Source organism: Mirounga angustirostris, unplaced genomic scaffold (assembly GCF_029215605.1).
Source record: "Mirounga angustirostris isolate CCGP_5_RB_7025 unplaced genomic scaffold, mMirAng1.0.hap1 SCAF_5, whole genome shotgun sequence".
Taxonomy (NCBI): Eukaryota; Metazoa; Chordata; class Mammalia; order Carnivora; family Phocidae; genus Mirounga; species Mirounga angustirostris.
In genome coordinates, this window is record NW_026991713.1 from 104,115,295 (window position 1) to 104,136,762 (window position 21,468).

Sequence of the window (21,468 nt, forward strand, 5' to 3'; positions counted from 1 at the left end):
CGCATCAGACTCCCTGCTCAGCAGGAAGTCTGCTTCTCCCTCTGGCCCTCCCCCATCTCATGTGTTCTCTCTCTCTCTCATTCTCTCTCTCTCAAATAAATAAATAAAATCTTAAAAAAAAAAAAGAAACTCCAGTAATTTTGTCAGCTTTGCCACTGAGACCAAATGTTTTGAACTTGGGCAGTTTCTGAGCTTTAGCTTCCTAGCTATAAATAGGAATAATAATAATATATGGTACCTTGTTCACAGGTTGGTTGTTAAGCTCAAATAGAATATTATGTATTATGTATTAGTTAAGTATTATGTATTAGTTAAGAAGAAACATTCTAGAGCTAAACTGCTTGGATTTAAGTCCCAGCCCTTCTTTGCACTTGTGTGACCTTTGGCAAGTCACTTAACCTCTCTGTGCCTTGGTTTCATCTACAAAATAGGGATGACACTAAGACTTATGTTATAGGGTTGTTGATGATTACAATAAGTTAAGTGTAAAGCACTCAGAATAGCACCTAGTACATAAAGTTAATACCATACTATATAAATTGACCGATCTTATTTTTGTAAAGTACTATAGAGAACGATTATGATTATGATCATTACTTCTTAGACACAGAAGCAAAGTAAGAATTCTGCTGGGTCTGTATGGAGAGGAGCAAATAGGAAGCATTGAGTTCTGCCTTAAACAACAAGTCCAGGCTTTATAAAAGAGCCATAAAAATGCCAGTGAAGGTCTGGAGTGAGGGAGCACACCCCTTGGCCATCCTGGAAAAACATTATCTCCACCCTGCTAATGTTTATCTCTCTGGCTTGCTTCTGGTCAAAGGTCCACACTAGGTATGATTCTACTCTATTGGAGCTTTATCACCAACGTCCCTGGCTGGAAGAGATGTGTTAGAAGGGGCAGCTATGGATGCTGTCTATTGTCACAGAATGTAGAACCAGCTTGGGAGAGGGCAGGACAGGATGAACATTACTGACCTTTGTAAGAAAGAGTGAAGTCAAATTCTAGATCAGAAAGTAAGATTACAGAACTTTGAGATGGAATGAGATTCTTTTTCTCTTTACTCATTCTCCAATATATTATACTAACTGGCCTTATATCAGCCTGAACTATTCCAGAGATTTAGAGAGTTCAATAGGCCATTGTCACATGGTCTCTTCTGACACTCAAAAACACCCTATGTGGCAGGTGTTGTTATCCATGTCCTCAGATGAGAAAACAGGCCCAGAGGGTTTCAGTGAATTTCTAGAGGTCTGGTGACTGGTTTGGTCACCAAAGGAACCAATATTCTAACTGGGATAGTTCATCTCCCAGTCTAGAGTTCTTTTTTTATAATTATTATTTTTATTATGTTATGTTAGTCACCATACAGTACATCATTAGTTTCTGATGTAGTGTTCCATGATTCATTGTTTACGTATAACACCCAGTGCTCCATTCAATACATACCCTCCTTAACCCATCACCGGGCTAACCCATCCCCCCACCCCCTTCCCCTCTAGAACCCTCAGTTTGTTTCTCAGAGTCCATAGTGTCTCATGGTTCGTCTCCCCCTCCGATTCTCCCCCTTCATTTTTCCCTTCCTTCTCCTAATGTCCTCCATGCTGTTTCTTATGTTCCACAAATAAGTGAAACATATGATAATTGACTTTCTCTGCTTGGCTTATTTCACTCAGCATCATCTCCTCCAGTCCCATCCATGTTGATGTAAAAGCTGAGTATTCATCCTTTCTGGTGGCTAATATTCCATTGTATATATGGACCACATCTTCTTTATCCATTCGTCTCTCTCTTTTTTTTTCAAGATTTCATTTATTTATATATTTGACAGAAAGAGACACAGCGAGAGAGGGAATACAAGCAGGGGGAGTGGGAGAGGGAGAAGAAGGCTTCCTGAGGAGCAGGGAGCCCGATTCGGGGCTCGATGCCAGGACCCTGGGACCACGACCTGAGCCGAAGGAGCCACCCAGGCACCCCTATCCATTCGTCTCTTGAAGGGCATCTTGGCTCCTTCTACAGTTTGGCTATTGTGGATATTGCTGCTATGAACATTGGGGTGCATATGGCCCTTCTTTTCACTACATCTGTGTCTTTGCAGTAAATACCCAGGAGTGCAATTGCTGGGTGATAGAACAGCTCTATTTTTAATTTTTTGAGGCACCTCCACACTGTTTTCCAAAGTGGCTGTACCAACTTGCATTCCCACCAACAGTGTAAGAGGGTTCCCCTTTCTCCACAACCTCTCCAACATTTGTTTCTTGCCTTGTTAATTTTGCCATTCTAACTGGTATAAGATGGTATCTCAATGTGGTTTTGATTTGAATTTCCCTGATGGCTAATGATGATGAACATTTTTTCATGTGTCTGTTAGCCATTTGTATGTCTTCTTCAGAGAAGTGTCTGTTCATGTCCTCTGCCCATTTTTTGACTTGATTGTTTTTTGGGTGTTGAGTTTGAGAAGTTCTTTATAGATCTTGGATATCAGCCCTTTATCTGTAGAGTCATTTGCAAAAATCTTCTCCCATTCCGTGGGTTGCCTCTTTGTTTTGTTGACTGTTTCCTTTGCTGTGCAGAAGCTTTTATCTTGATGAAGTCCCAAAAGTTCATTTTTGCTTTTGTTTCCCTTGCCTTTGGAGATGTGTCTTGAAAGAAGTTGCTGTGGCTGATGTTGAAGAGGTTATTGCCTATGTTCTCCTCTAGGATTTTGATGGATTCCTGTTTCACATTAGGTCTTTCATCCATTTTGAGTTTATCTTTGTGTATGGTGTAAGATAATGGTCCAGTTTCATTCTTCTGCATGTGGCTGTCCAATTTTCCCAGCACCATTTATTGAAGAGACTGTCTTTTTTCCATTGCATATTTTTTCCTGCTTTGTCAAAGATTATTTGACCATAGAGTTGAGGGTCCATTTCTGGGCTCTCTATTCTGTTCCATTGGTCTATATGTCTGTTTTTGTGTCAGTACCATGCTGTCTTGGTGATCACAGCTTTGTAATATAACTTGAAATCAGGCAACATGATGCCCCAGCTTTGTTTTTTCCCCCAACATTTCCTTGGTGATTCGGGGTCTTTTCTGATTCCATACAAATTTTAGGATTGTTTGTTCCAACACTTTGAAAAATGTCATTTGTATTTTGATCAGGATGGTGTTGAGGGTATAGATTGCTTTGGGCAGCATAGACATCTTAACAATGTTTATTCTTCTGATCCATGAGCATGGAATGTTTTTCCATCTTTTTGTGTCTTCTTTCTTTCATGAGTGTTCTGTAGTTCTTTCTGCTACAAAAATACCTACTCGTCATCTGCTCAGAGCAGGCAGAGCAAATCCTCATTCTAAGCTTAAGGCAATACATTGATAGAATGAGCACCCTCCTGAGCAGAAGTCCCAGAGTTTGGGTTGGGGTTAGAGGATAGCTCCCAAAGTGGATTTTTCATCTCATTTACTCTATTTTCCCAAAAAGAAAAGATTCGATAATACAAATATTAGCACGGACCAAACCTTAGATCTGGTCTTATAGCTCAGGCCTTATTTCTACTTCTTGTTTTATCCCAAGGGGAGGATAGGGGCTTTAAAAGATTGTGTCGTGAGCCCTGAGTCAGAAAGACTGGCTCGGTATATATAATATCTGTTCACTCTCCCTCGGGTGGAATGAACTTGCTTATGTTTAGGATTGCTGTGAGCCTGAGAAATTCTGGGTACATTCAGACAGGGGAGACAATGGAATGTTACAGTGGTTAAAGAGTCAATTTGTGGGCTTAACAATGCTAAAGGTTAAGTGGTGACATACAGACCAATGAAGTCCTGTATAGTCAAAAATTGGGTGAAACACAGAAATAGAACACAATCATATTTTTATGTGATTTTTAGCAACCCCCCCCCCCCCCCAATCTTGACCTCATTATGGCAGCCATACCACGAAATAGGCAAATGTGTTTCTGGCAGGTCTGCTTCTTTTAAGGCTGTGCTGCCATCTCCTGGAAGCATTTGGAAATAGCAAGAAACTTCTTGTTACGATTTAAGGAAGGGGCCCTTTCAAGGCTGCAATCTAAGGTGGTGCTTCCGGAAGTGACGTGAAGTGGTTGTGCCAGTCTCAACCTGCCTAGGTCTGCACCGGTCTGTTTTTCTGACTCACCTACTGCTTTCCTGATTTTTCAGGAAAAGACCTCTACACTTAATTCTGAGAACAGGGTTTTTATTTGCAGTGCAATGATAATAAAATCTGAGGCAGAGCTGATAAAACACTTTGGTAACTTCATTCTGAGACTGATCCACACTTTCCAGGGATCTCTGTTTGCCTCTGGAGTTTTCTGTGTGGGAATGAATACTGGCTGGTGGGGAAGAGAGACTTAGGGTGGAGCTTCTCACAAGCAACACTGAAAATATGTTGGTCCCAAGGGCAGTGCTCCAAAATGAATAGTGATCCTGCTGACAGAGCCTAGTCCTGAGCAGGAGGTCCACTTTTCTCTTTGCTGTGCCCCCAACCCTGGATTTCCTGTTAGAAAACAAAGTTAAATGTAGATACCAACTCTACCTCTCTACTGCTGTCACTCCCAATCTCTCTTATTTCTCCTCAGCATTTATTATCATCTGACATACTACTGTTTGTACTTCACTTGCTTTTTTAAAAAATTTGTTTTCTTTCACTATGACATAAACTCCACAAAAGCGGATATTTTTGTCTCTTTTGTTCACTGTGCGATCTTCAGTACTTAGAACAGGGCCTAGCACCTAGTAGGTGTTCAAAAAGTATTTACGGAATAAGTGAAGTCTTGACTTCATCACCTTATATGGTTACAGGGTCCATACTTCTCTTTCCTCAGAGTTTGATGGATTTCATGCTTCCGCCTCAGCTTTCCATGAGGACTTTCTGCAGAGAGCTGAAAGCCCAGCAAATGGGTGTGTCTATATCTAGTGACAAGGGAAGGGAATGTATGGCATAAATGGGCACTTATCCTGTGCCTGGCCGTTCTAATCTAATCACCAGGGGAGTAAACAATTCTAGAGAAGCTTTGCAAAGAGTTCAAAAGGTAGGGAACTGAGGAGAAACTAAAGCTGAGACAACGTAGTATAAATTCAGCAGAGTCTGGGTGAAGCACATAATACAATAATAAATGTAATTTATGTATCTGTGTAAATTTATCTAATAATTATTATAGCTATAATTTATTGAATACTTGCTCTATTCTAGTACTTTATTATGAATTGCATTACACACCATGTGGCTTTGTTTTCACAATATCTCTATATGAAGCAACAAGGCTCAATGAGCTTATGTAACTTGCTTGGGGAATGATTTGTAAATTTTCTGAATAGAGAGCATAGACTCTAGACTCTGTCCTGCAGAACAGAATAGTGGCTAAATACATGGCTTTGAGCAAAAATAGCTTTGTTGACTTAGTTTTTGCCAGCTCCTTGTTGTGTGACCTTCAGCAAAGTGTTTAAATAAGCTCCAATGTCCTCACCTGTTAAATGGGGATAACAGTTGTCCTTAACTCCCAGGGTTGAGGGAAGGATTAAATGAGATTGCACAAAAAGCTCTTAGCATAGTGCTAGGCCCTGTACGCACTGGATAAATGTGACTGTGCCTGGGAAGGCGGAACATATAAGGAAAAGTGTCCAGCTCTGTTTCCTTTCAGTGCTTTTCCTGCTCTGTCCTCCTTCCGTTCTAATCGCTATTCCTGCAGAAGCTCAGAATTAGAAGCCTGCTCATAACTCCACCTCTGTTACTGGAATTTCCTCCGTCCGGCCTCTGCTGGAACTGGTTCGTGAAGGGACCTCCCCCATCTCACAACACAGCCTTCACTTTGTTATTTCCCAAAGCTTTGCAAAGCGCCAGTTTTTCTCCGGGGACAGTGACAGTTTCTGTTGCGTGGTATGCTGGGAGTTGTAGTCCGAAATTCCCCCATCTACATCAAGAGGGCGACTGAGCCGGGAGCCAGGGAACTACAACTCCCAGAGTCCTCCGCGCCGCCGGGAAGCCATGAGTCTGCAGGGATCTGCGAGAGCCGGAAAGATGTCGGTTCCCTTGTTCCGCGCCTGCAGTAAGCGGCTATATTCATAAAAAGGAACCTGGAACGGCACTCCCCGGGGCTAAGGTGGTATCAGTACATGTCGTGGGGCCAGAGAAGCTAGAGGCAGGTATTCCAGGAATGTAGCTGTTCTGCAAATGTGAGGTGTAAACTGGTTCCCCGTGTTTCAGGCTGTCTTGAGCTGGAGCAGCTGCCCGGCTAACCCAGCCTTTAACTTAGACATGGCCACTAACTTTTCCTCTTCCAGGACTCGGCCTCGGGAAGGGTTGTGGGTAAGCGTATGAGGACTGTCCCTCTTCTCCCAGGCCGACGCGGGATATCCCGGATCCCCCGGAGAGGCTGCCACTCTGATGTCTGAAGAGACAGGCCCTCGGCCCAGGCTGGCTATGAAGAGTGACTCCTCGACCCCTGCAGCCCCCCTTAGGGGGCTCGGGGCGCCCCTGAGGAGCAGCGAGCCTGTGTGCGCCGCCCCACCTCCATCAGCAGCCGTGGTTCTGCTGGAGGAGGCTGCAGACCTCTTGGTGGTGCACCTGGACTTCCGGGGAGCGCTGCAGACCTGTGAACGCGCCTGGCGGAGCTTAGCCAACGATGATGCGGGCACGTACGTGCTGGGCTCCGTTCATTTCCGGGTGATCTTGGGGAGGACTCAAGATTTTGGGAATTCTGTCATTCCCAGATTGCTCACAAGGAGCCTTACACCTTGCTTTCATTAGTGGTTTCTCTCTGAGAGGCTAGCGTGCCCATTCTACAGAGGCGGAAACTGAGGCACTGCACAATGAGGAAGAAGTGGTCAAGTCGGGTAACAGAGCTTAGTGAGAATCCACAGCCAATTCCTTTCTCCCTATTCCAGTGTAGAATGGCATGGTGAGAAGATAAGATATGTATTAAGTGTTAAATTATTTCGGTAAGCAGGTTCAGTAAGCAGGTGGTGGAAGTCCTCTCCTAGCTACACTCCTCTCCCCCAAGTTCTTCACTTTGGACTTTGGTTGATGAATGGAAATGGAGTTCAGAGCAGGAGTAGTGTTCTGGTCCTGTTGAAGGATTGGATTACAGAATCAATCTGGAGAAAATCTTGGTCCTGCATTGCTCTTTCTTTCTTTCTTTTATGTTATGTTAATCACCAGACATTACATCATTAGTTTTTGATGTAGTGTTCCATGATTCATTATTTGCGTATAACACAAAGTGCTCCATGCAGTACATGCCCTCTTTAATACCCATCACCAGGCTAACCCATCCCCCCACCCCTCTCCTCTAAAACCCTCAGTTTGTTTCTCAGAGTCCATAGTCTCTCATGGTTTGTCTCCCCCTCCGATTCCCCCCCTTCATTTTTCTCTTCCTAGTATCTTCTTCTTCTTTTTTTTAACATATAATGTACTATTTGTTTCAGAGGTACGGGTCTGTGATTCATCAGTCTTAACACAATTCACAGCGCTCACCATAGCACATACCCTCCTCAATGTCTATCACCCAGCCACCCCATCCCTCCCACCCCCCACCGCTCCAGCAACCCTGTTTGTTTTCTGAGACATTGCTCTTTCTAAAGCTGTTTGCCTCTTGGGAAGTTGAGGGCATCATTTCTCTGTGGATTGTAATGTTGATTTTGGCTACACTAGGGAGGTGGTGGGTAGAATAGTCAAAGCTGACCCCAGAGAAGGATGAACTGGGGAGCGCTGGCTGTGTTTTTAGGGGGTTGGGTAGGGGCTTGTTGCAGTAAATGCTGGAGGCTGTATTTGGGGTGCCTGGAGGTACTTCAGTTGGTGGTGCTAACAGGCCAGTTGTGAAGTTCCTATACCTAGGCAGAAACCTTGCTCCATCCCCACTTCTTCACTAAAACAAACTCTTAGCTCCAGCTCTCTTTCCACCCACACACCTGTTATCCCTTTCCCCTCTCCTGATGTCACCTGGGTTCAAAGATGTGTATCCAGGCAACAGTTGAGTTGCCTCCAGATTTACAGGAACTTTGAACTCCTGGGGCAAAGGGCAGTTTTCTCTGTGTTGGGGCTAGTGAGACCAGTTGTAATTTGAGCTCCACTTAAATACTAATGGGGAGGATAGAGGTGATGGCTGCTGAGTTGGGAACTGGGGAGGAACAGTCCCAGGGTGGAGGTGGGAATGGAAACAGGGGAACCATTTCTCTTCTTTTCTTTTCTTTCTTTCTTTCTTTCTTTCTTTCTTTCTTTCTTTCTTTCTTTCTTTCTTTCTTTCTTTCTTTCTTTCTTTCTTTCTTTCTTTCTTTTTAAGATTTTTATTTATTTATTTAGAGAGCTTGTAAGAACGGGGGTAGGGACAGAGGGAGAGGGTAAGAATCTCCAGCAGACTCTGCACTGAGCTGGAGCGCAGAGCCAGATGCAGGGCTTGATCCCACAACCCCGAGATCATGACCTGAGCAGAAACCAAGAGTCACCTATTAACAGGTGCCCCTGGAGGGGAACCACTTCTAAACCTGAATTGGTTTTTCTGCTGGCAGCTCCTTGGAGGTGAAATGCTCCCTGTGTGTTGTGGGGATCCAGGCCCTGGCAGAAATGAATCGGTGGCAGGAAGTCCTGTCCTGGGTTCTTCAGTATTACCAGGTCCCTGAAAAGCTACCTCCCAAAGTCCTGGAACTATGGTAGGTCCTTGTTCTGGCTCATTGGATCAGTTCAGGAACAAGAGGATTTTCATGTCCTTTTTTGAATCAGTGCCTAATATCTTCTCTTTCTCTCTTCCCTACCATTTCCCTCTATATCTAATTCTTTCCCTGTTTGTTTTGTTTTTGACCTCAAAACCTAGCTATAAAAGATGAGAAAGGGGGAATTTAGGAGTGGGGTAGAGGGAAAGAGGAGGAGAGGGCACAGTGGGAATAGGAGATGTGAAGTGGGATGACAGAAGTGGAGTATGTCCTAGCTGAGAGAGCTTCTTGCTACTTTCTAGGAATTCCTAATTCTTATCAATATCATCATCCTATAGGGAAGGCCTGGAGGACACAGGGGAGGGATTGGGTGGGAGAGGGTGGTAGTTATGAGAGGGGAACCAACCATGGAGCACTGACTGTCTTTTTTTGAAATTGGGTTATTTGGGGCTGCAGTGTTCTTTTATACAGCAAAATGCAAGAGCCTGGAGCTGTGCTGGAAGTGGTCAGTGCTTGGCTACAAGACCCCGACAATCAGGGCCTTCCAGAATACAGAGCCTTGGCAGAACTTCACCTGCAGCGGGTGCTGCTGCCTCTGGGCTGCTTGTCAGAGGCTGAGGAGCTCGTGGTGGGCTCTGCAGCCTTCAGTGAGGAAGAGCAGCTGGACGTACTCCAAACCATGAATAAGGCAAGGCAACAGCAGAAACACCAACACTCAGGCTCTGAGGAGGCCCAGAAGCTAAACCAGGAAGGTAGGACATTATCCTTCTATCCCTCTATAAAGTGGAGTTGTGGGCTTTCCCTTATACCTTGGGGTTTATCATGACATTCCTGGGAGCTTGGGAGCAATTATTTGTATGAGCAACTCCCAAATCGCAGAATAGGAAACCTGTTAATTGATTAAAAAGCCAAGCCCTGACCCTTTGTAGTTGGCAGTGGAAGGAGAATCTCTGGGAAGTGTCACTGAATCTCAGAACCTTAACTCTTATCTCTGAAAGCCACCTTCTTCTTAGGGTCCTCTCACTAGATCTCTTGTCTCTATCATGCTGGCCTGAGTGGGATGTTATTCCTCCTTTAAAGGCTGGCCCCAATACAGACACAGCTGAGGTATGCTGTGGGATAGCCAAAGGAAAATAAGCTGACACAATAACTTGGTAACTTGACTTAGATAAAAATTACTTATCTTCAGCTTGGGCCCCACTGCCCAGCCTCCTGTCTGCCTTTACTTACTAGATCTCCTGGGTATGTTCTTCAGTGTTTGATGTCCCCCTTTAAGGGGCAGCCCACCTCTGCCCATTGGAGTGCAGTTTCACACAATGGCTTTTTAGGGAAACCATTTTAAGACCCAACATCGTACACCTATTATCCTACAAGGGATGCCTACATAGGGGTGGGTGTAGGTGTAGGGGTTATTTCGTTATAAGGGAATTTAAAGGTCCTCTACTCCAGACCCTTCCCTGGTCTTTGAATCCTTTTCATCCTCTTTTCCTCGAGTAATCATCTAGTCTATGCAAGGATAGGAAATTCACTGTCTCCAGAAGCAGCTCATTCCATCTATGGATAGTTCTGTAGGGAAGTTCTTCCTGATGCTGAATTTAAGTTTTTTCTTGGTAGTTTTTAGCCACTGTTCTTTGATTTTTCTCTTGGTACATACAGAATAGGCCTGATCCTTCTTTTTTATATGGAGTTCTTTAACCAACTATAATCCTTTTCTCCAAAGTGTTTTTTTCTTTGTGCACTAAAGAGGATGAACCTCCTGAGGTAGAATCACTTCTTTGCAGACAGGTTGTTGGCTTTAGGAATTGCCTGTGGCTAACCAAGCCCTCTGCCCCTCCATCTCCTAGGGAAGAAAGGATGGGGAAGGGGTTTGATGGTAAGTTCAGAGTGTTCTATCAGGACTTGGCACCACTTGTTCTTGAGTTGATGGTGTTCATATTTAAAATCTAAGACTTTTGAATTCTTCACTATATATATTAAGTGCCTTTCATTTTCCTGCATTAATGTGATAATCAAGAACTTTTGCTCTGTGTAACTCTCTGTACATATCTTAGGCCAAAATATAAAGAATGCTATAAAATAATATTTAAAAAGTACACTAAATATGCCAGGTTTACCCAGCTGAGTAGATATTGTCTTTTAAAAGTCTCTCCTAAGGAGATGACATTCTAGCGATGTAGTCTTTCCTTAAAACATTTTTGGAGCTTTTGGAATCTCTTTTAGAATCACTTTATGAACTACAGGAGTGAACTAGTCTTGTTACCTTTTGCTCAACTCTCATAATCCAGCTCAAAGCTCAGAGTCAGGGAAGCTGGTTCTCGTGGAGTTACCCTGCAGTTATGCTCTGTCTCCCTGACCAGGCTCCTCCTCCCACAAGTTCCTGTCACTAATGGTGTTGCTTCGCCGGCTTTGGGATTCTACAGTGAGCCACTTCTTTTCCATGCCCTTCAGAAAGAGCCTCCTGGCCGCCTTGATCCTCTGCCTCTTGGTGGTAAGGTTTGATCCAGGTGAGTAATGAAGCCTGTCTTCTCTCCTGCCCTTCCATGGAGGCATCTCTGGTGCCATTTCTCCCTGAGTCTCTTCTATAAGGAGGGACTGTTAGACCTCAGTGAGAGCCAGCTCAGCCCACCTAGGAGAGAATAGCCCTGGAGTCCATGAGAGCAGTCTGGAGGAAATTCACTCTACTCTGTTGACCCTTGAACACTGATTTTGAGTCATTATCATCTACTTTATCCAAGGGTGAACTCTGACCAGAATGTGAGAATTAAAAAAAAAATTTTCCTCGTCGTAATACCTAAAAAATTGTGCTAAATTGTAAATGAAATACATGTATATTTTAGAAAATGTGGAAAATAGAGAAAAGTATAAAGAAGAAAACAGAAATCACCTATAAGTTTGTTATTGTAATGGTTGTACTGTAGTCTTTTTCTATATGGATACAGATACAATTTTGCATATTATAAATATCTTTTAAAAACATGGCTTTAGATGGCTAAATAATATTCCAGTTTATAGAAACTTCCATGATTGATTAATAACCCCCATTGTTGAACATTTTGATTCTTTTTTTTTAAGATTTTTTTATTTATTTGACAGAGAGAGACACAGAGAGAGGGAGCACAAACAGGGGGAGTGGGAGAGGGAGAAGCAGGCTTCCCGCTGAGCAGGGAGCCGGATGCGGGGCTTGATCCCAGGACCCTGAGATCATGAACTGAGCCGAAGGCAGATGCTTAATGACTGAGCCACCCAGGTGCTCCACATTTTGATTATTTCTTACTCTGTTTTCTACAGTGCTATGAAGCAGACATGAGCTCCCTGAGTGCTATTTGGGAACAACCCTGGTTATTTCCTGAGGATTAACTCCTCAAAACTAAGTGCTGGACCAAAGATTAGGAGCACATTCTTTTAGAATTTTATGTTCGTGTGTTACTCTATGTGAGTTATGATCTAATCACTACTCTTCTCATGAATTTAGACTTAGAATAGAATTATATAACTTTCAAAACTGCAGGGAAAACTGGAAACCCTTATTCCAGTCCCTTCATATTCTTTTTCTTTCTTTTTTGATCAAGAAACCTAAGAACTACAAAAAAAAGTAACTAGCCTAGGGTCACACAAATAATTTGTCTATTTTAAAAACTGCCAGTTCTTGGAACACTTAGGTGGCTCAGTTGGTTAAGTGTCAGATTCTTGGTTTCAGCTCAGGTCATGATCTCAGGGTTGTGAGATCCAGCCCCACATGGAGCTCATGTGGGCTCTGAGCTCAGCGGGGGAGTCTGCTTGAGATTCTCTCTCTCTGACCCTTCTCCCACTTGTGAACATATATGCATGCTCTTGTGCATGTGTGCTCTCCCTCTCTCAAAGAAATAAATAAATCTTTAAAACAAAATGAAAACGAAAACTGCCAGTTCTTGTCTTAATCTTTAGGTCTTTCCCATTTTCCCCATTCCCCTTTCTCTTATTCAGTGAGCTTTTTTTGCACAGCTCAAAGTTGTCCTTTTCACTTTGCTGAACACTGAGCAGGAATTCCCTCTGAATAGCTTTGTTTGCTTAAGGAAAGAGTCCTGGGTTCGTTCTCAGGAAAGCTGAGGATAGTTTGTGTTCATTCCAGTCCACTCTCTGACTTTTTTTTTTTTAAAGATTTTATTTATTTATTTGACAAAGAGAGAGAGTTAGTGAGAGCAGGAACACAAGTGGGGGAGTGGGAGAGGGAGAAGCAGGCTTCCCGCCGAGCAGGGAGCCCGATGCGGGGCTCCATCCCAGGACCCTGGGATCATGACCTGAGCGGAAGGCAGACGCTTAACGACTGAGCCACCCAGGCGCCCCCACTCTCTGACTTCTACTTTGTTCCAGAGACTTGATAAAAATTTAGAATTTTTTTTTTTTTTTTTTTATGGTGCTTGTAAGTCCTGCTCTTCTGAGTGGGGACAGCAATAGGCAGTTTGAGCTTTCTGCCTCCAAGACTGCGCAGAGCTTCTTCCCGGTGTCCTGGCCTGGCACTGCTCACCCCTAGTGGCGGACTTGACTCATTGCAGTGGTGGTGCGGTGGGAGAGGAGAGCCCATGACCAGGCAGCAGCTAGAACTATCTAGGAAGGATATAAAAAGAGCAGATTGTCAGTAGCTTTCTTTAAAAATAACAGTTTTCTGGGCGCCTGGGTGGCTCAGTTGGTTAAGCGACTGCCTTCGGCTCAGGTCATGATCCTGGAGTCCCGGGATCGAGTCCCGCGTTGGGCTCTCTGCTCGGCAGGGAGTCTGCTTCTCCCTCTGACCCTCCTCCCTCTCATGCTCTCTGTCTCTCATTCTCTCTCTCACAAATAAAAATAAATAAATAAATAACAGTTTTCTTTTTAAGAAAGAAAAAAAAATCAGTTAAAAAAAACCAGTAATCAAATAAGGAAAAACCAACCAATCAACTCAGCCCTAATTCCCAAGAGGTAGATTGTACTTTATTTTCAGTATGATTAACTTAGGATAAAAATAGGTAATACTGTCACTTGGCTCCAGGTTGAGAAGGTATGAAAAGAAATGTAGTGAAGTCTCTTCTCAAATTTATCTTCCCAGAGACAGCCACCATTACCAGTTTTTTGTGTGTGTATCATAAAGCTAGGCTAAAACATAATAAGTTTGGATCTTTTTCTCAGCAAACTTAAGGTCACTGTAATCCAAGTGAAGAAAATATATCCCAGAGAATATATCCTAGAGAAAATGAAAGTTTTCTTTATTGTTGAGAAGGGGAGGAAGAGCAAATAACATTAAGCATCAACATATGCTTTACAAAGATCACGCATACTCCCAAAGTGGTAGGGTTTCCAAGGGAAGGGACTTAAGGCTGAGGGGAAGAGGAGGGGAGTAAAGGCAGGCACACTGACAACAATCTTCCTTTTTCCTGCAGCTTCTCCTTCTTCCTTGCCCTTCCTCTACAAGCTGGCTCAGCTCTTCCATCGGATCCAGGAGGCCATGTTTTCGCTCTACCGGCTTCCTATCCACGACTGAGTGGTCTTTCCCATTCCACTCAACCTCTCACTCCCCAGGTTGGCTGTGACAGAAGCAGAGTAACTCATCCATGGCAGCCCACCTGTTGCTGGCTGGGCCCCCTCAGGAGTGGGGCCAGCCCCAATTCTAGAAAGACCTGATCCAGTCTGGTGAACTGTGTTTTGCCACCTGAATGTTATCCCCCTTGCACCCCACTTTGGCTGGTATTGGTAGGTAATGTGGGAACAAAGTGGGGCCAGAGAGCACAAGTCCTCCAGAATAATACTCCCTTATACCCAGAGGCCCCTTCTAAAGGAGGGGTTTGGGAAAGGAGAGTGTGTCCATGAAATACTCCTTCTTCTTGGCAAAGGCAAGGGATTGATTTTTCAGGTCAGGGTGTTAATGAAGCTGGAAGTTCAGAAAACTCTGATAGAATGACCATTGGCCTTTCACTTCTGTGGAAAACTTACCTCTGAAAATTGCCTCACAGGGTAGGCCCTTAATTAGGCAAAGTGAGGATCTGAGAGGGCCTTTTAATTCTCCTCTTTATTTTCCTTTCCACCAAATCTGTGCATAGAGAAGTTATTTATCAATACACCATTCCTGTGGTTTTGCAATGGGCTTGAAACTGCTTGGGCCCTCTCTTTTCAGATCAGGACGTGGCTTTCAAACCACCCAGGTAACTGTTGAAAGCAAAATAAGGCGGCTCTGCTCTTCTCACTGGGTAAAGTGATCTTGTTTGGTGCCTCTTGGGCTTCAGCTCAATTTTCCAGGTTGTCAGTGGCCAAGTCCTGCTCTATTACACACTCAGTATTCCTGTGTTCTCTTTCTTCCTGTCAGTTCCTTCTCACTGCCCTGCAATAGTACTTTTGTACTTTGTCCAATGGCTGTTTCACCAGGTTCTGCCCTCCATCCTTGCCTCCTTGGTATACACCGTTGCTGGTCCCCCTCCGCCTTCTATGTCCTGTTGTTCTAGCTATAGTCTATTGTTTGTATAATGTACAGGTTTTTCCGCTCGTGTGGCCTTGAAAAGTAGGCCAGGCTCAGAGGCTGATGAGCTGAAAATGGAACTGGGTAATCAGGTGAGCTGGAAGGGATGTGTAGAGGGAGTTGGGCAGAGGGGAGATATGGGTTTTGAAGGCAATAAACAATTCATTGTTAGGGGGAGGAGGCACTGGGACCATAGCATTTGGGTATTTGAAATGTTTCAGTGTTTTCTGTCACTAGCCACAAGAATCTTACATGTTACTGTGCAAGTAAACGTAAAACACTACTATGCTTTCGGAGTTGTAAAAGGCTTCCCGCAGGGGCTAGCCTTTTTGAGGCTGAAGGCCAAGCAAACTGCCCCCAGCTGGGGTTTCAGGCAGTGTTGATGCCAGGAATAGAGGAGGTGCTTAGTAGTTTCCCAGAGGTTGGTTTTCAGGAGTTCCAAGTGAACAATTCTCTTTAGTAAAGTGGGTAGAAGGAGTAAACCTCACAGGCCCTTGGGAGGTAAGTCCCTAGGGTGTGGTCCACCTCTGTAGGAAACAAATCTGTGCTTTTACATATGGGCTTTTAAATAGAGTTAAGAACCCTGGGGAGAGGAGAGGAGACAGATAAGCTTTGAGATCTGTTAGAATGATTTCTCAAAATGAAAATCCGGTCCTTCGCTACCCTAGATAAAACTCTTTAATGTCTTCCCATGCCTCGCATGGCATTTCTTCTTAAATTTGTCATGGAATTTTTTTTTTTAAGATTTTATTTATTTATTTGAGAGAGAGACTGAGAGAGAGAGCATGAGAGGGGGGAGGGTCAGAGGGAGAAGCAGACTCCCCGCTGAGCAGGGAGCCCGATGCGGACTCGATCCGGGACTCCAGGATCATGACCTGAGCCGAAGGCAGTCGCTTAACCAACGGAGCCACCCAGGTGCCCTGTCATGGAATTTAAGGCCCCTTATGCACTGGTCTTGGCTAACACCTCCACTTTGATACGGGGACTCTGTTCCTCATGCACGCTGCCCTCCAGCTGCCCAGCCAGTCAGTTTTCTGAACGTTTCATGCTCCTTCACACCACTGTAACTTTAGCACCTGCTGTTCCCTCTGGAAGGCCCAGCTTCCACTTTTTGCCTGGTTAGCTCCTCGAATTTCCAGACTTACTCAAGGGTTACCTTTGGGAATCCTGTCCTGACGTCCTCTGCTTCCACCTTTTTGTGGTAGTGACCCCATGGCCTTATAATTGTGAAGTCCTTTGTTACCTCCAGTAACTGTGAGCTCTTTGAAGCTGGGGAATGTGGCTCATTGCAGTGTTTAAGAATCAGGTTTGGGGGGCACCTGTGTGGCTCAGTCATTAAGCGTCTGCTTTCAGCTCAGGTCATGATCCCAGGGTCCTGGGATCGAGCCCCGCATTGGGCTCCCTGCTCTGCAGGAGGCCTGCTTCTCCCTCTCCCCCTGCTTGTGCTCTCTCTCTCGCTGTCTCTCTCTGTCAAATAAATAAGTAAAATCTTTAAAAAAAAAAAAAAAGAATCAGGTTTGGATCCCTGCTCTACCACTCATGAGGCATGTGTCTGTTGGAAAGTGACCTATCCTTTCTCAACCTCAATGTCCTCATCTGTTAGTGAGTTATTATCTTGTAGGGACTTTTAGGCCTAGCCGAGGACATATGAAGGTATCAGAGGTGTTTAAATGAATGAACTGATACAGCTGCCATGACAAAAGATCCGTGTGCTTTTGGTGTATTTTGTATTGTGAAAAGTCTGAGTAAAAAGAAGTCTGTCTGTCCCTTGAAGTTCTTCCATATTATTCAGCTTGTAGGTCTCTTGGTTCTCTGTTTGATGTTTGTCTTGAACTCTGCAGTGCTCTCTGGTCACCAGCCCCAGCTACCTTCCTAGTGAGTCAAGGAACTCAGAACCAAAACTGCTCTGATGACTTTGACCTTTTCTAAGAATGGAGGCAGGTATTCATACCAGTCTTCAAGTCTGGGCTTAAGGAGGTCGGAAATGAAGGGAAGGCTTCCTTGTTAGACTTAGAGCTGTGCTGTCCAATATGGTAGCCATTAGCCACAGGTGGCTTTTGAGCACTTGAAATGTGGCTGGTCCAAATCGAGATGTTCTGTAAATGTAAAATACTCACTGGATTTTGAAGATTTAGTACTAAAAAAATGAAAATTCAATAATTTTTATATTGATTGCATGTTGAAATGATAATATTTTGGGTATATTGGGTTAAATAAAATCTATTAAAATTAATTTCAGCTGTTTCTTTTTACTTTTTTGTGAGGTTACTAGAATGTTTAAAATGACATATATGACTCACACTATATTTCTTTCGGGCAGTGCTGTTGAACACACACAGTACCCATCAAGTTCAGAGGGGATGGCAATCAGCATTGTATGATGGGATTTTGTAGAGTGTTAGATCTGGGAAGATCATCTCTTATAGCCCGCCCCCCCGCTTTTTTTAAGTTAAGGAAATTGAGACCCAGAGAGGTGAAGTGATTTGCCCTGAGTAGAATAGCCTGAATAAGATCAAGGTCTCCTGATCTCAACTCCGGTATTCCTTTCACTGGCACTATGATTCTGTCTCACTTGCCCTAAAATCAGTCACTCTCTGGCTGAAATTCACTGTTAATATGCAAACATATCCTGGGAGGGGTAACTTTAGCTGGAGTTAGTTGATTAGTTTTACAGGGTTTTGAGAGAATACAACATAGAACATATTTTAAAATATAGGGATGCTGAGGAGAGCAGCAATGGATAATGCTATTCTGTGGTCAGAGAGGAGGCTGGGGAGGTTGGGGTGAGGTGGAGAGATGGAATTAAGCTACTGTGGGCAATCACAGGGGTGGAGGTGGATGGGCCAGCGAAGGACATAGTTGTTCTACTTCTAGAAAGCAGCTTTAAGGGACTGAGGAAGTATGTCATAGCTTTTTGCAGGTGATCTGCACTCTTTTGCATGTATGTGTTTGTACCATGTGTGCATGTAGACCATTTAAAAATGATACTGAAGTTTTATATATATGGTACAGAATTCAAATGTTACAAAAGGATATTCATAGAAAAGAATATCCTTTTTTTGCACCCCCAGTTTCCTGCCCAGAGGCCACCACCGTTAATTAATTAATCTTGGATGATTGTTCCTCATCAGCTCATTCTTACTAGCTATTCAGTATTCCATTGTGTGATAGGATCACAGTGTAGAAAACCTCCACGCTTTCCCTTTTTAATATATTGAAACCTCTCAACCCTCTCCTAAGCCTAGAAACACAGCAACTCTGAGTTTGAGATTAACAGGTACTGGTCCTGCTTCTTTACTGTCACTTCCTTGCAAACATGGAGCAGTCTGCTCAGCCTGTCTGGTAACTACCACAGCCACAGTGGGCAGATAAGAGCAGGCCCTTGCTCACCCTGGACATTCAATTTTTCTGAATCTGGACTGGCACTCAAGCATCTTCTGCCACCTGCTGGAAAGAGCCAGAGGAAATGGCAGAAAGAGAAAGGCCTGACATGAGTTGCAAATAGACACCTACTCATTACCTTGCCCTCTTTCCCTTCTGGCGTGGAGGAGTCCCAGGGCCACTGGAATTCGACCTCTGGCATGCACAGGTGAGGCCTGTTTTAATTCTGCTAATTTTACTCTCCGGCTTAGGCAAGCTCCCTGCCATAGCACCCCTTTGGAATTTAATACATGAAGTGTTTACTAGAAGAAAGTAGGGCCCTTTTGCTTCCCTCCCTCTGGAAACCTTAGTTTTATGGACTGGTAAGAAGTGAAGTTAAAGGCAGTGTGCACAGTGCTGTCAGCAGCCTATGAAATCCCTCTCTGTGCCATTCCTTCAATAGTAACTTAGGGATCCAGATATTGTTTGCTGGCCTCTAGGCCTCCAGGCCTCCTGATAAAACAATGACTATATTGTTCTTGTGTTAAAGCAATGCATATATATTTTGGAAAATTTTAATAATTGCATAGAAGCAAATATGGGATTCATGACCCCACTACTCAGAGATAACCACTGTTAATATTGATTTTCTTTGTTGTTTTTTTTTTTAAGATTTTATTTATTTGTCAGAGAGAGAGCAAGCACAAGAAGGGGGAGCAGGCAGAGGGAGAAGCAGGCTCCCCGCTGACCCAGGAGCTGGATGTAGGGCTCAATCCCAGGACCCCGGGATCATGACTTGAGCCGAAGGCAGACGCTTAACCGACTGAGCCACCCAGGCGCCCTCAGTTTTTTTAAGCATCTAACCCTCTTGGTAGCCCAGGTGCTTGAAAAGCTGTGAAAAAATGGAAATTTCCAGACAGAATGGTTTGTGCATGAGTGGGACTAACTGGCTCAGCTGGGTTCCTTCTTCTTTTTTTTTTTTAATTTTATTTTATTATGTTAGTCACCATACATTTCATCATTAGTTTTTGATGTAGTGTTCCATGATTCATTGTTTGCGTATAACACCCAGTGCTCCATTCAGTACGTGCCCTCCTTAATACCCATCACCAGGCTAACCCATCCCCCCCCACCCTCCCCTCTAAAACCCTCAGTTTGTTTCTCAGAGTCCATAGTCTCTCATGGATCATCTCCCCCTCCGATTTCTCCCCCTTCATTTTTCCCTTCCTACTACCTTCTTTTTTTTTTAAACATATAATGTATTATTTGTTTCAGAGGTACAGGTCTCTGATTCAACAGTCTTACACAATTCACAGTGCTCACCATAGCACATACCCTCCCCAGTGTCCATCACCCAGCCACCCCATCCCTCCCATCCCCCACCACTCCAGCAACCCTCAGTTTGTTTCCTGAGATTAAGAGTCTCTTATGGTTGGGGCGCCTGGGTGGCTCAGTTGTTGAGCATCTGCCTTCGGCTCAGGTCATGGTCCCGGGGTCCTGGGATCGAGTCCCACATCCGGCTCCCTGCTCGGCAGGAAGCCTGCTTCTCCCTCTCCCACTCCCCCTGCTTGTGTTCCTGCTCTCGCTATCTCTCTCTGTCAAATAAATAAATAAAATCTTTAAAAAAAAAGTCTCTTATGGTTTGTGTCCCTCTCTGGTTTCATCTTGTTTCATTTTTTCCTCCCTTCCCCTATGATCCTCTGTCTTATTTCTCAAATTCTACATATCAGTGAGATCATATGATACTTGTCTTTCTCTGATTGACTTATTTTGCTTAGCATAATACCCTCTAGTTCCATCCACGTCGTTGCAAATGGCAAGATTTCATTTTTTTGATGGCTGATAATATTCCTGTGTGTGTGTGTGTGTGTGTGTGTGTACACCACACCTTCTTTATCCATTCATCTGTCCATGGACATCTTGACTCTTTCCATAGTTTGGCTGTTGTGGACATTGCTGTTATAAACATCGGGGTGTCCGTACCCCTTCGGATCCCTACTTTTGTATCTTTGGGGTAAATACCCAGTAGTGCAATTGCTGGGTCATAGGGTATCAGCTGGGTGCCTTCTACTAAAGAGAGTAGAAATGATCTAGGAAAGGTCAGGCTGGGGGAGAAGAGGCCACGCAGCCAATTGTTCTGTGGTGGCTAAATAACTTGAGGCATAAAGGAATGGTGAAATGTCCACTAATGCGTGCTTTCACCAACACTGCCAGATCCCAATAGGTACGGTTGGGATTTTATTACCTACTTCTAATTTTAATCCTGACCCAGGCTCATATTTAACACAATTTCCAAGCTCCTATTTCTTTGAAACATTTAACATTCCCTTGTCCCTATTATACTATCTGAGGTAGGGACTGACACACATAAGATAGTATTTAGAGACTTGGTTGAAAAAAGGAGTTTTGTAGAAGTATGTCAGTATAGAAAAAAGTCACTTTATTTTATTTTTTTAACAACATATTGTTTTTTTTTTTTAAGATTTTATTTATTTAAGAGAGACAGTGAGCACAAGCTGGGGGAGTGGGAGTGGGAGAGGGAGGAGCAGGCTCCTCACTGAGCAGAGAGCCTGATGTGGGGCTCAATCCTAGGACCCTGGGATTATGACCTGAGCTGAAGTCAGATGTTTGACTGAGCCGCCCAGACGCCCCAATAATATATTGTTTTTAAGATTTTATTTATTTATTAGAGAGAGAGAGAATGAGAGGAGAGTGTCAAGAAGCAGACTCCCCACTGAGTGGGGAGCCTGATGCTGGGCTCGATCCTGGGACTCTAGGATCATGACCTGACCAAAGGCAGACACTTAACCGACTGAGCCACCCAGGTGCCCCCCAAAAAGTCACTTTAATAATAATAACATCAGGGCACCTGGTGGCTGTCGGTTAAGCTTCTGCCTTCGGCTCAGGCCATGATCCCCCGGTCCTGGGATGGAACCCTGCATCGGGCTCCTTGCTGGGGCAGGAGCCTGCTTCTCCCTCTCCCTCTGTGTGTGCTCTCTCTCAAATAATA

At 44.1% G+C, this 21,468-nt stretch overlaps 1 protein-coding gene across 6 annotated transcripts; it reads left to right on the forward strand.

Annotated features, from left to right (window-relative positions):
* The first annotated feature begins 5,942 nt into the window (after window positions 1-5,942).
* On the forward strand, window positions 5,943-17,331 carry PEX26 (peroxisomal biogenesis factor 26). 6 transcript variants are annotated; one of them, XM_045874164.3, is made up of 6 exons: window positions 5,943-6,039; window positions 6,333-6,628; window positions 8,498-8,638; window positions 9,095-9,390; window positions 10,996-11,142; window positions 14,029-17,331. In XM_045874164.3, the coding sequence occupies exons 2-6, from the start codon at window positions 6,378-6,380 to the stop codon at window positions 14,127-14,129; spliced, it is 936 nt and encodes a 311-aa protein (XP_045730120.1). In that variant the 5' UTR covers window positions 5,943-6,039; window positions 6,333-6,377; the 3' UTR covers window positions 14,130-17,331. The 6 variants fall into 6 exon arrangements, with proteins under 6 accessions (XP_045730120.1, XP_045730121.1, XP_045730122.1 ...); XM_045874165.3 differs by having other exon boundaries at window positions 5,962-6,136; XM_045874163.3 differs by having other exon boundaries at window positions 5,963-6,132.
* The last annotated feature ends 4,137 nt before the right edge of the window (window positions 17,332-21,468 follow it).

Bases quoted from the DNA above. Each gene is read 5' to 3' on its own strand.
- PEX26 (XM_045874164.3), top strand. From the start codon at position 6,378: ATGTCTGAAGAGACAGGCCCTCGGCCCAGGCTGGCTATGAAGAGTGAC. The intron at 6,629-8,497 runs GTACGTGCTGGG...TTCTGCTGGCAG, and splicing joins GCCAACGATGATGCGGGCAC to CTCCTTGGAGGTGAAATGCT. The intron at 8,639-9,094 runs GTAGGTCCTTGT...TTGGGGCTGCAG, and splicing joins CCCAAAGTCCTGGAACTATG to TGTTCTTTTATACAGCAAAA.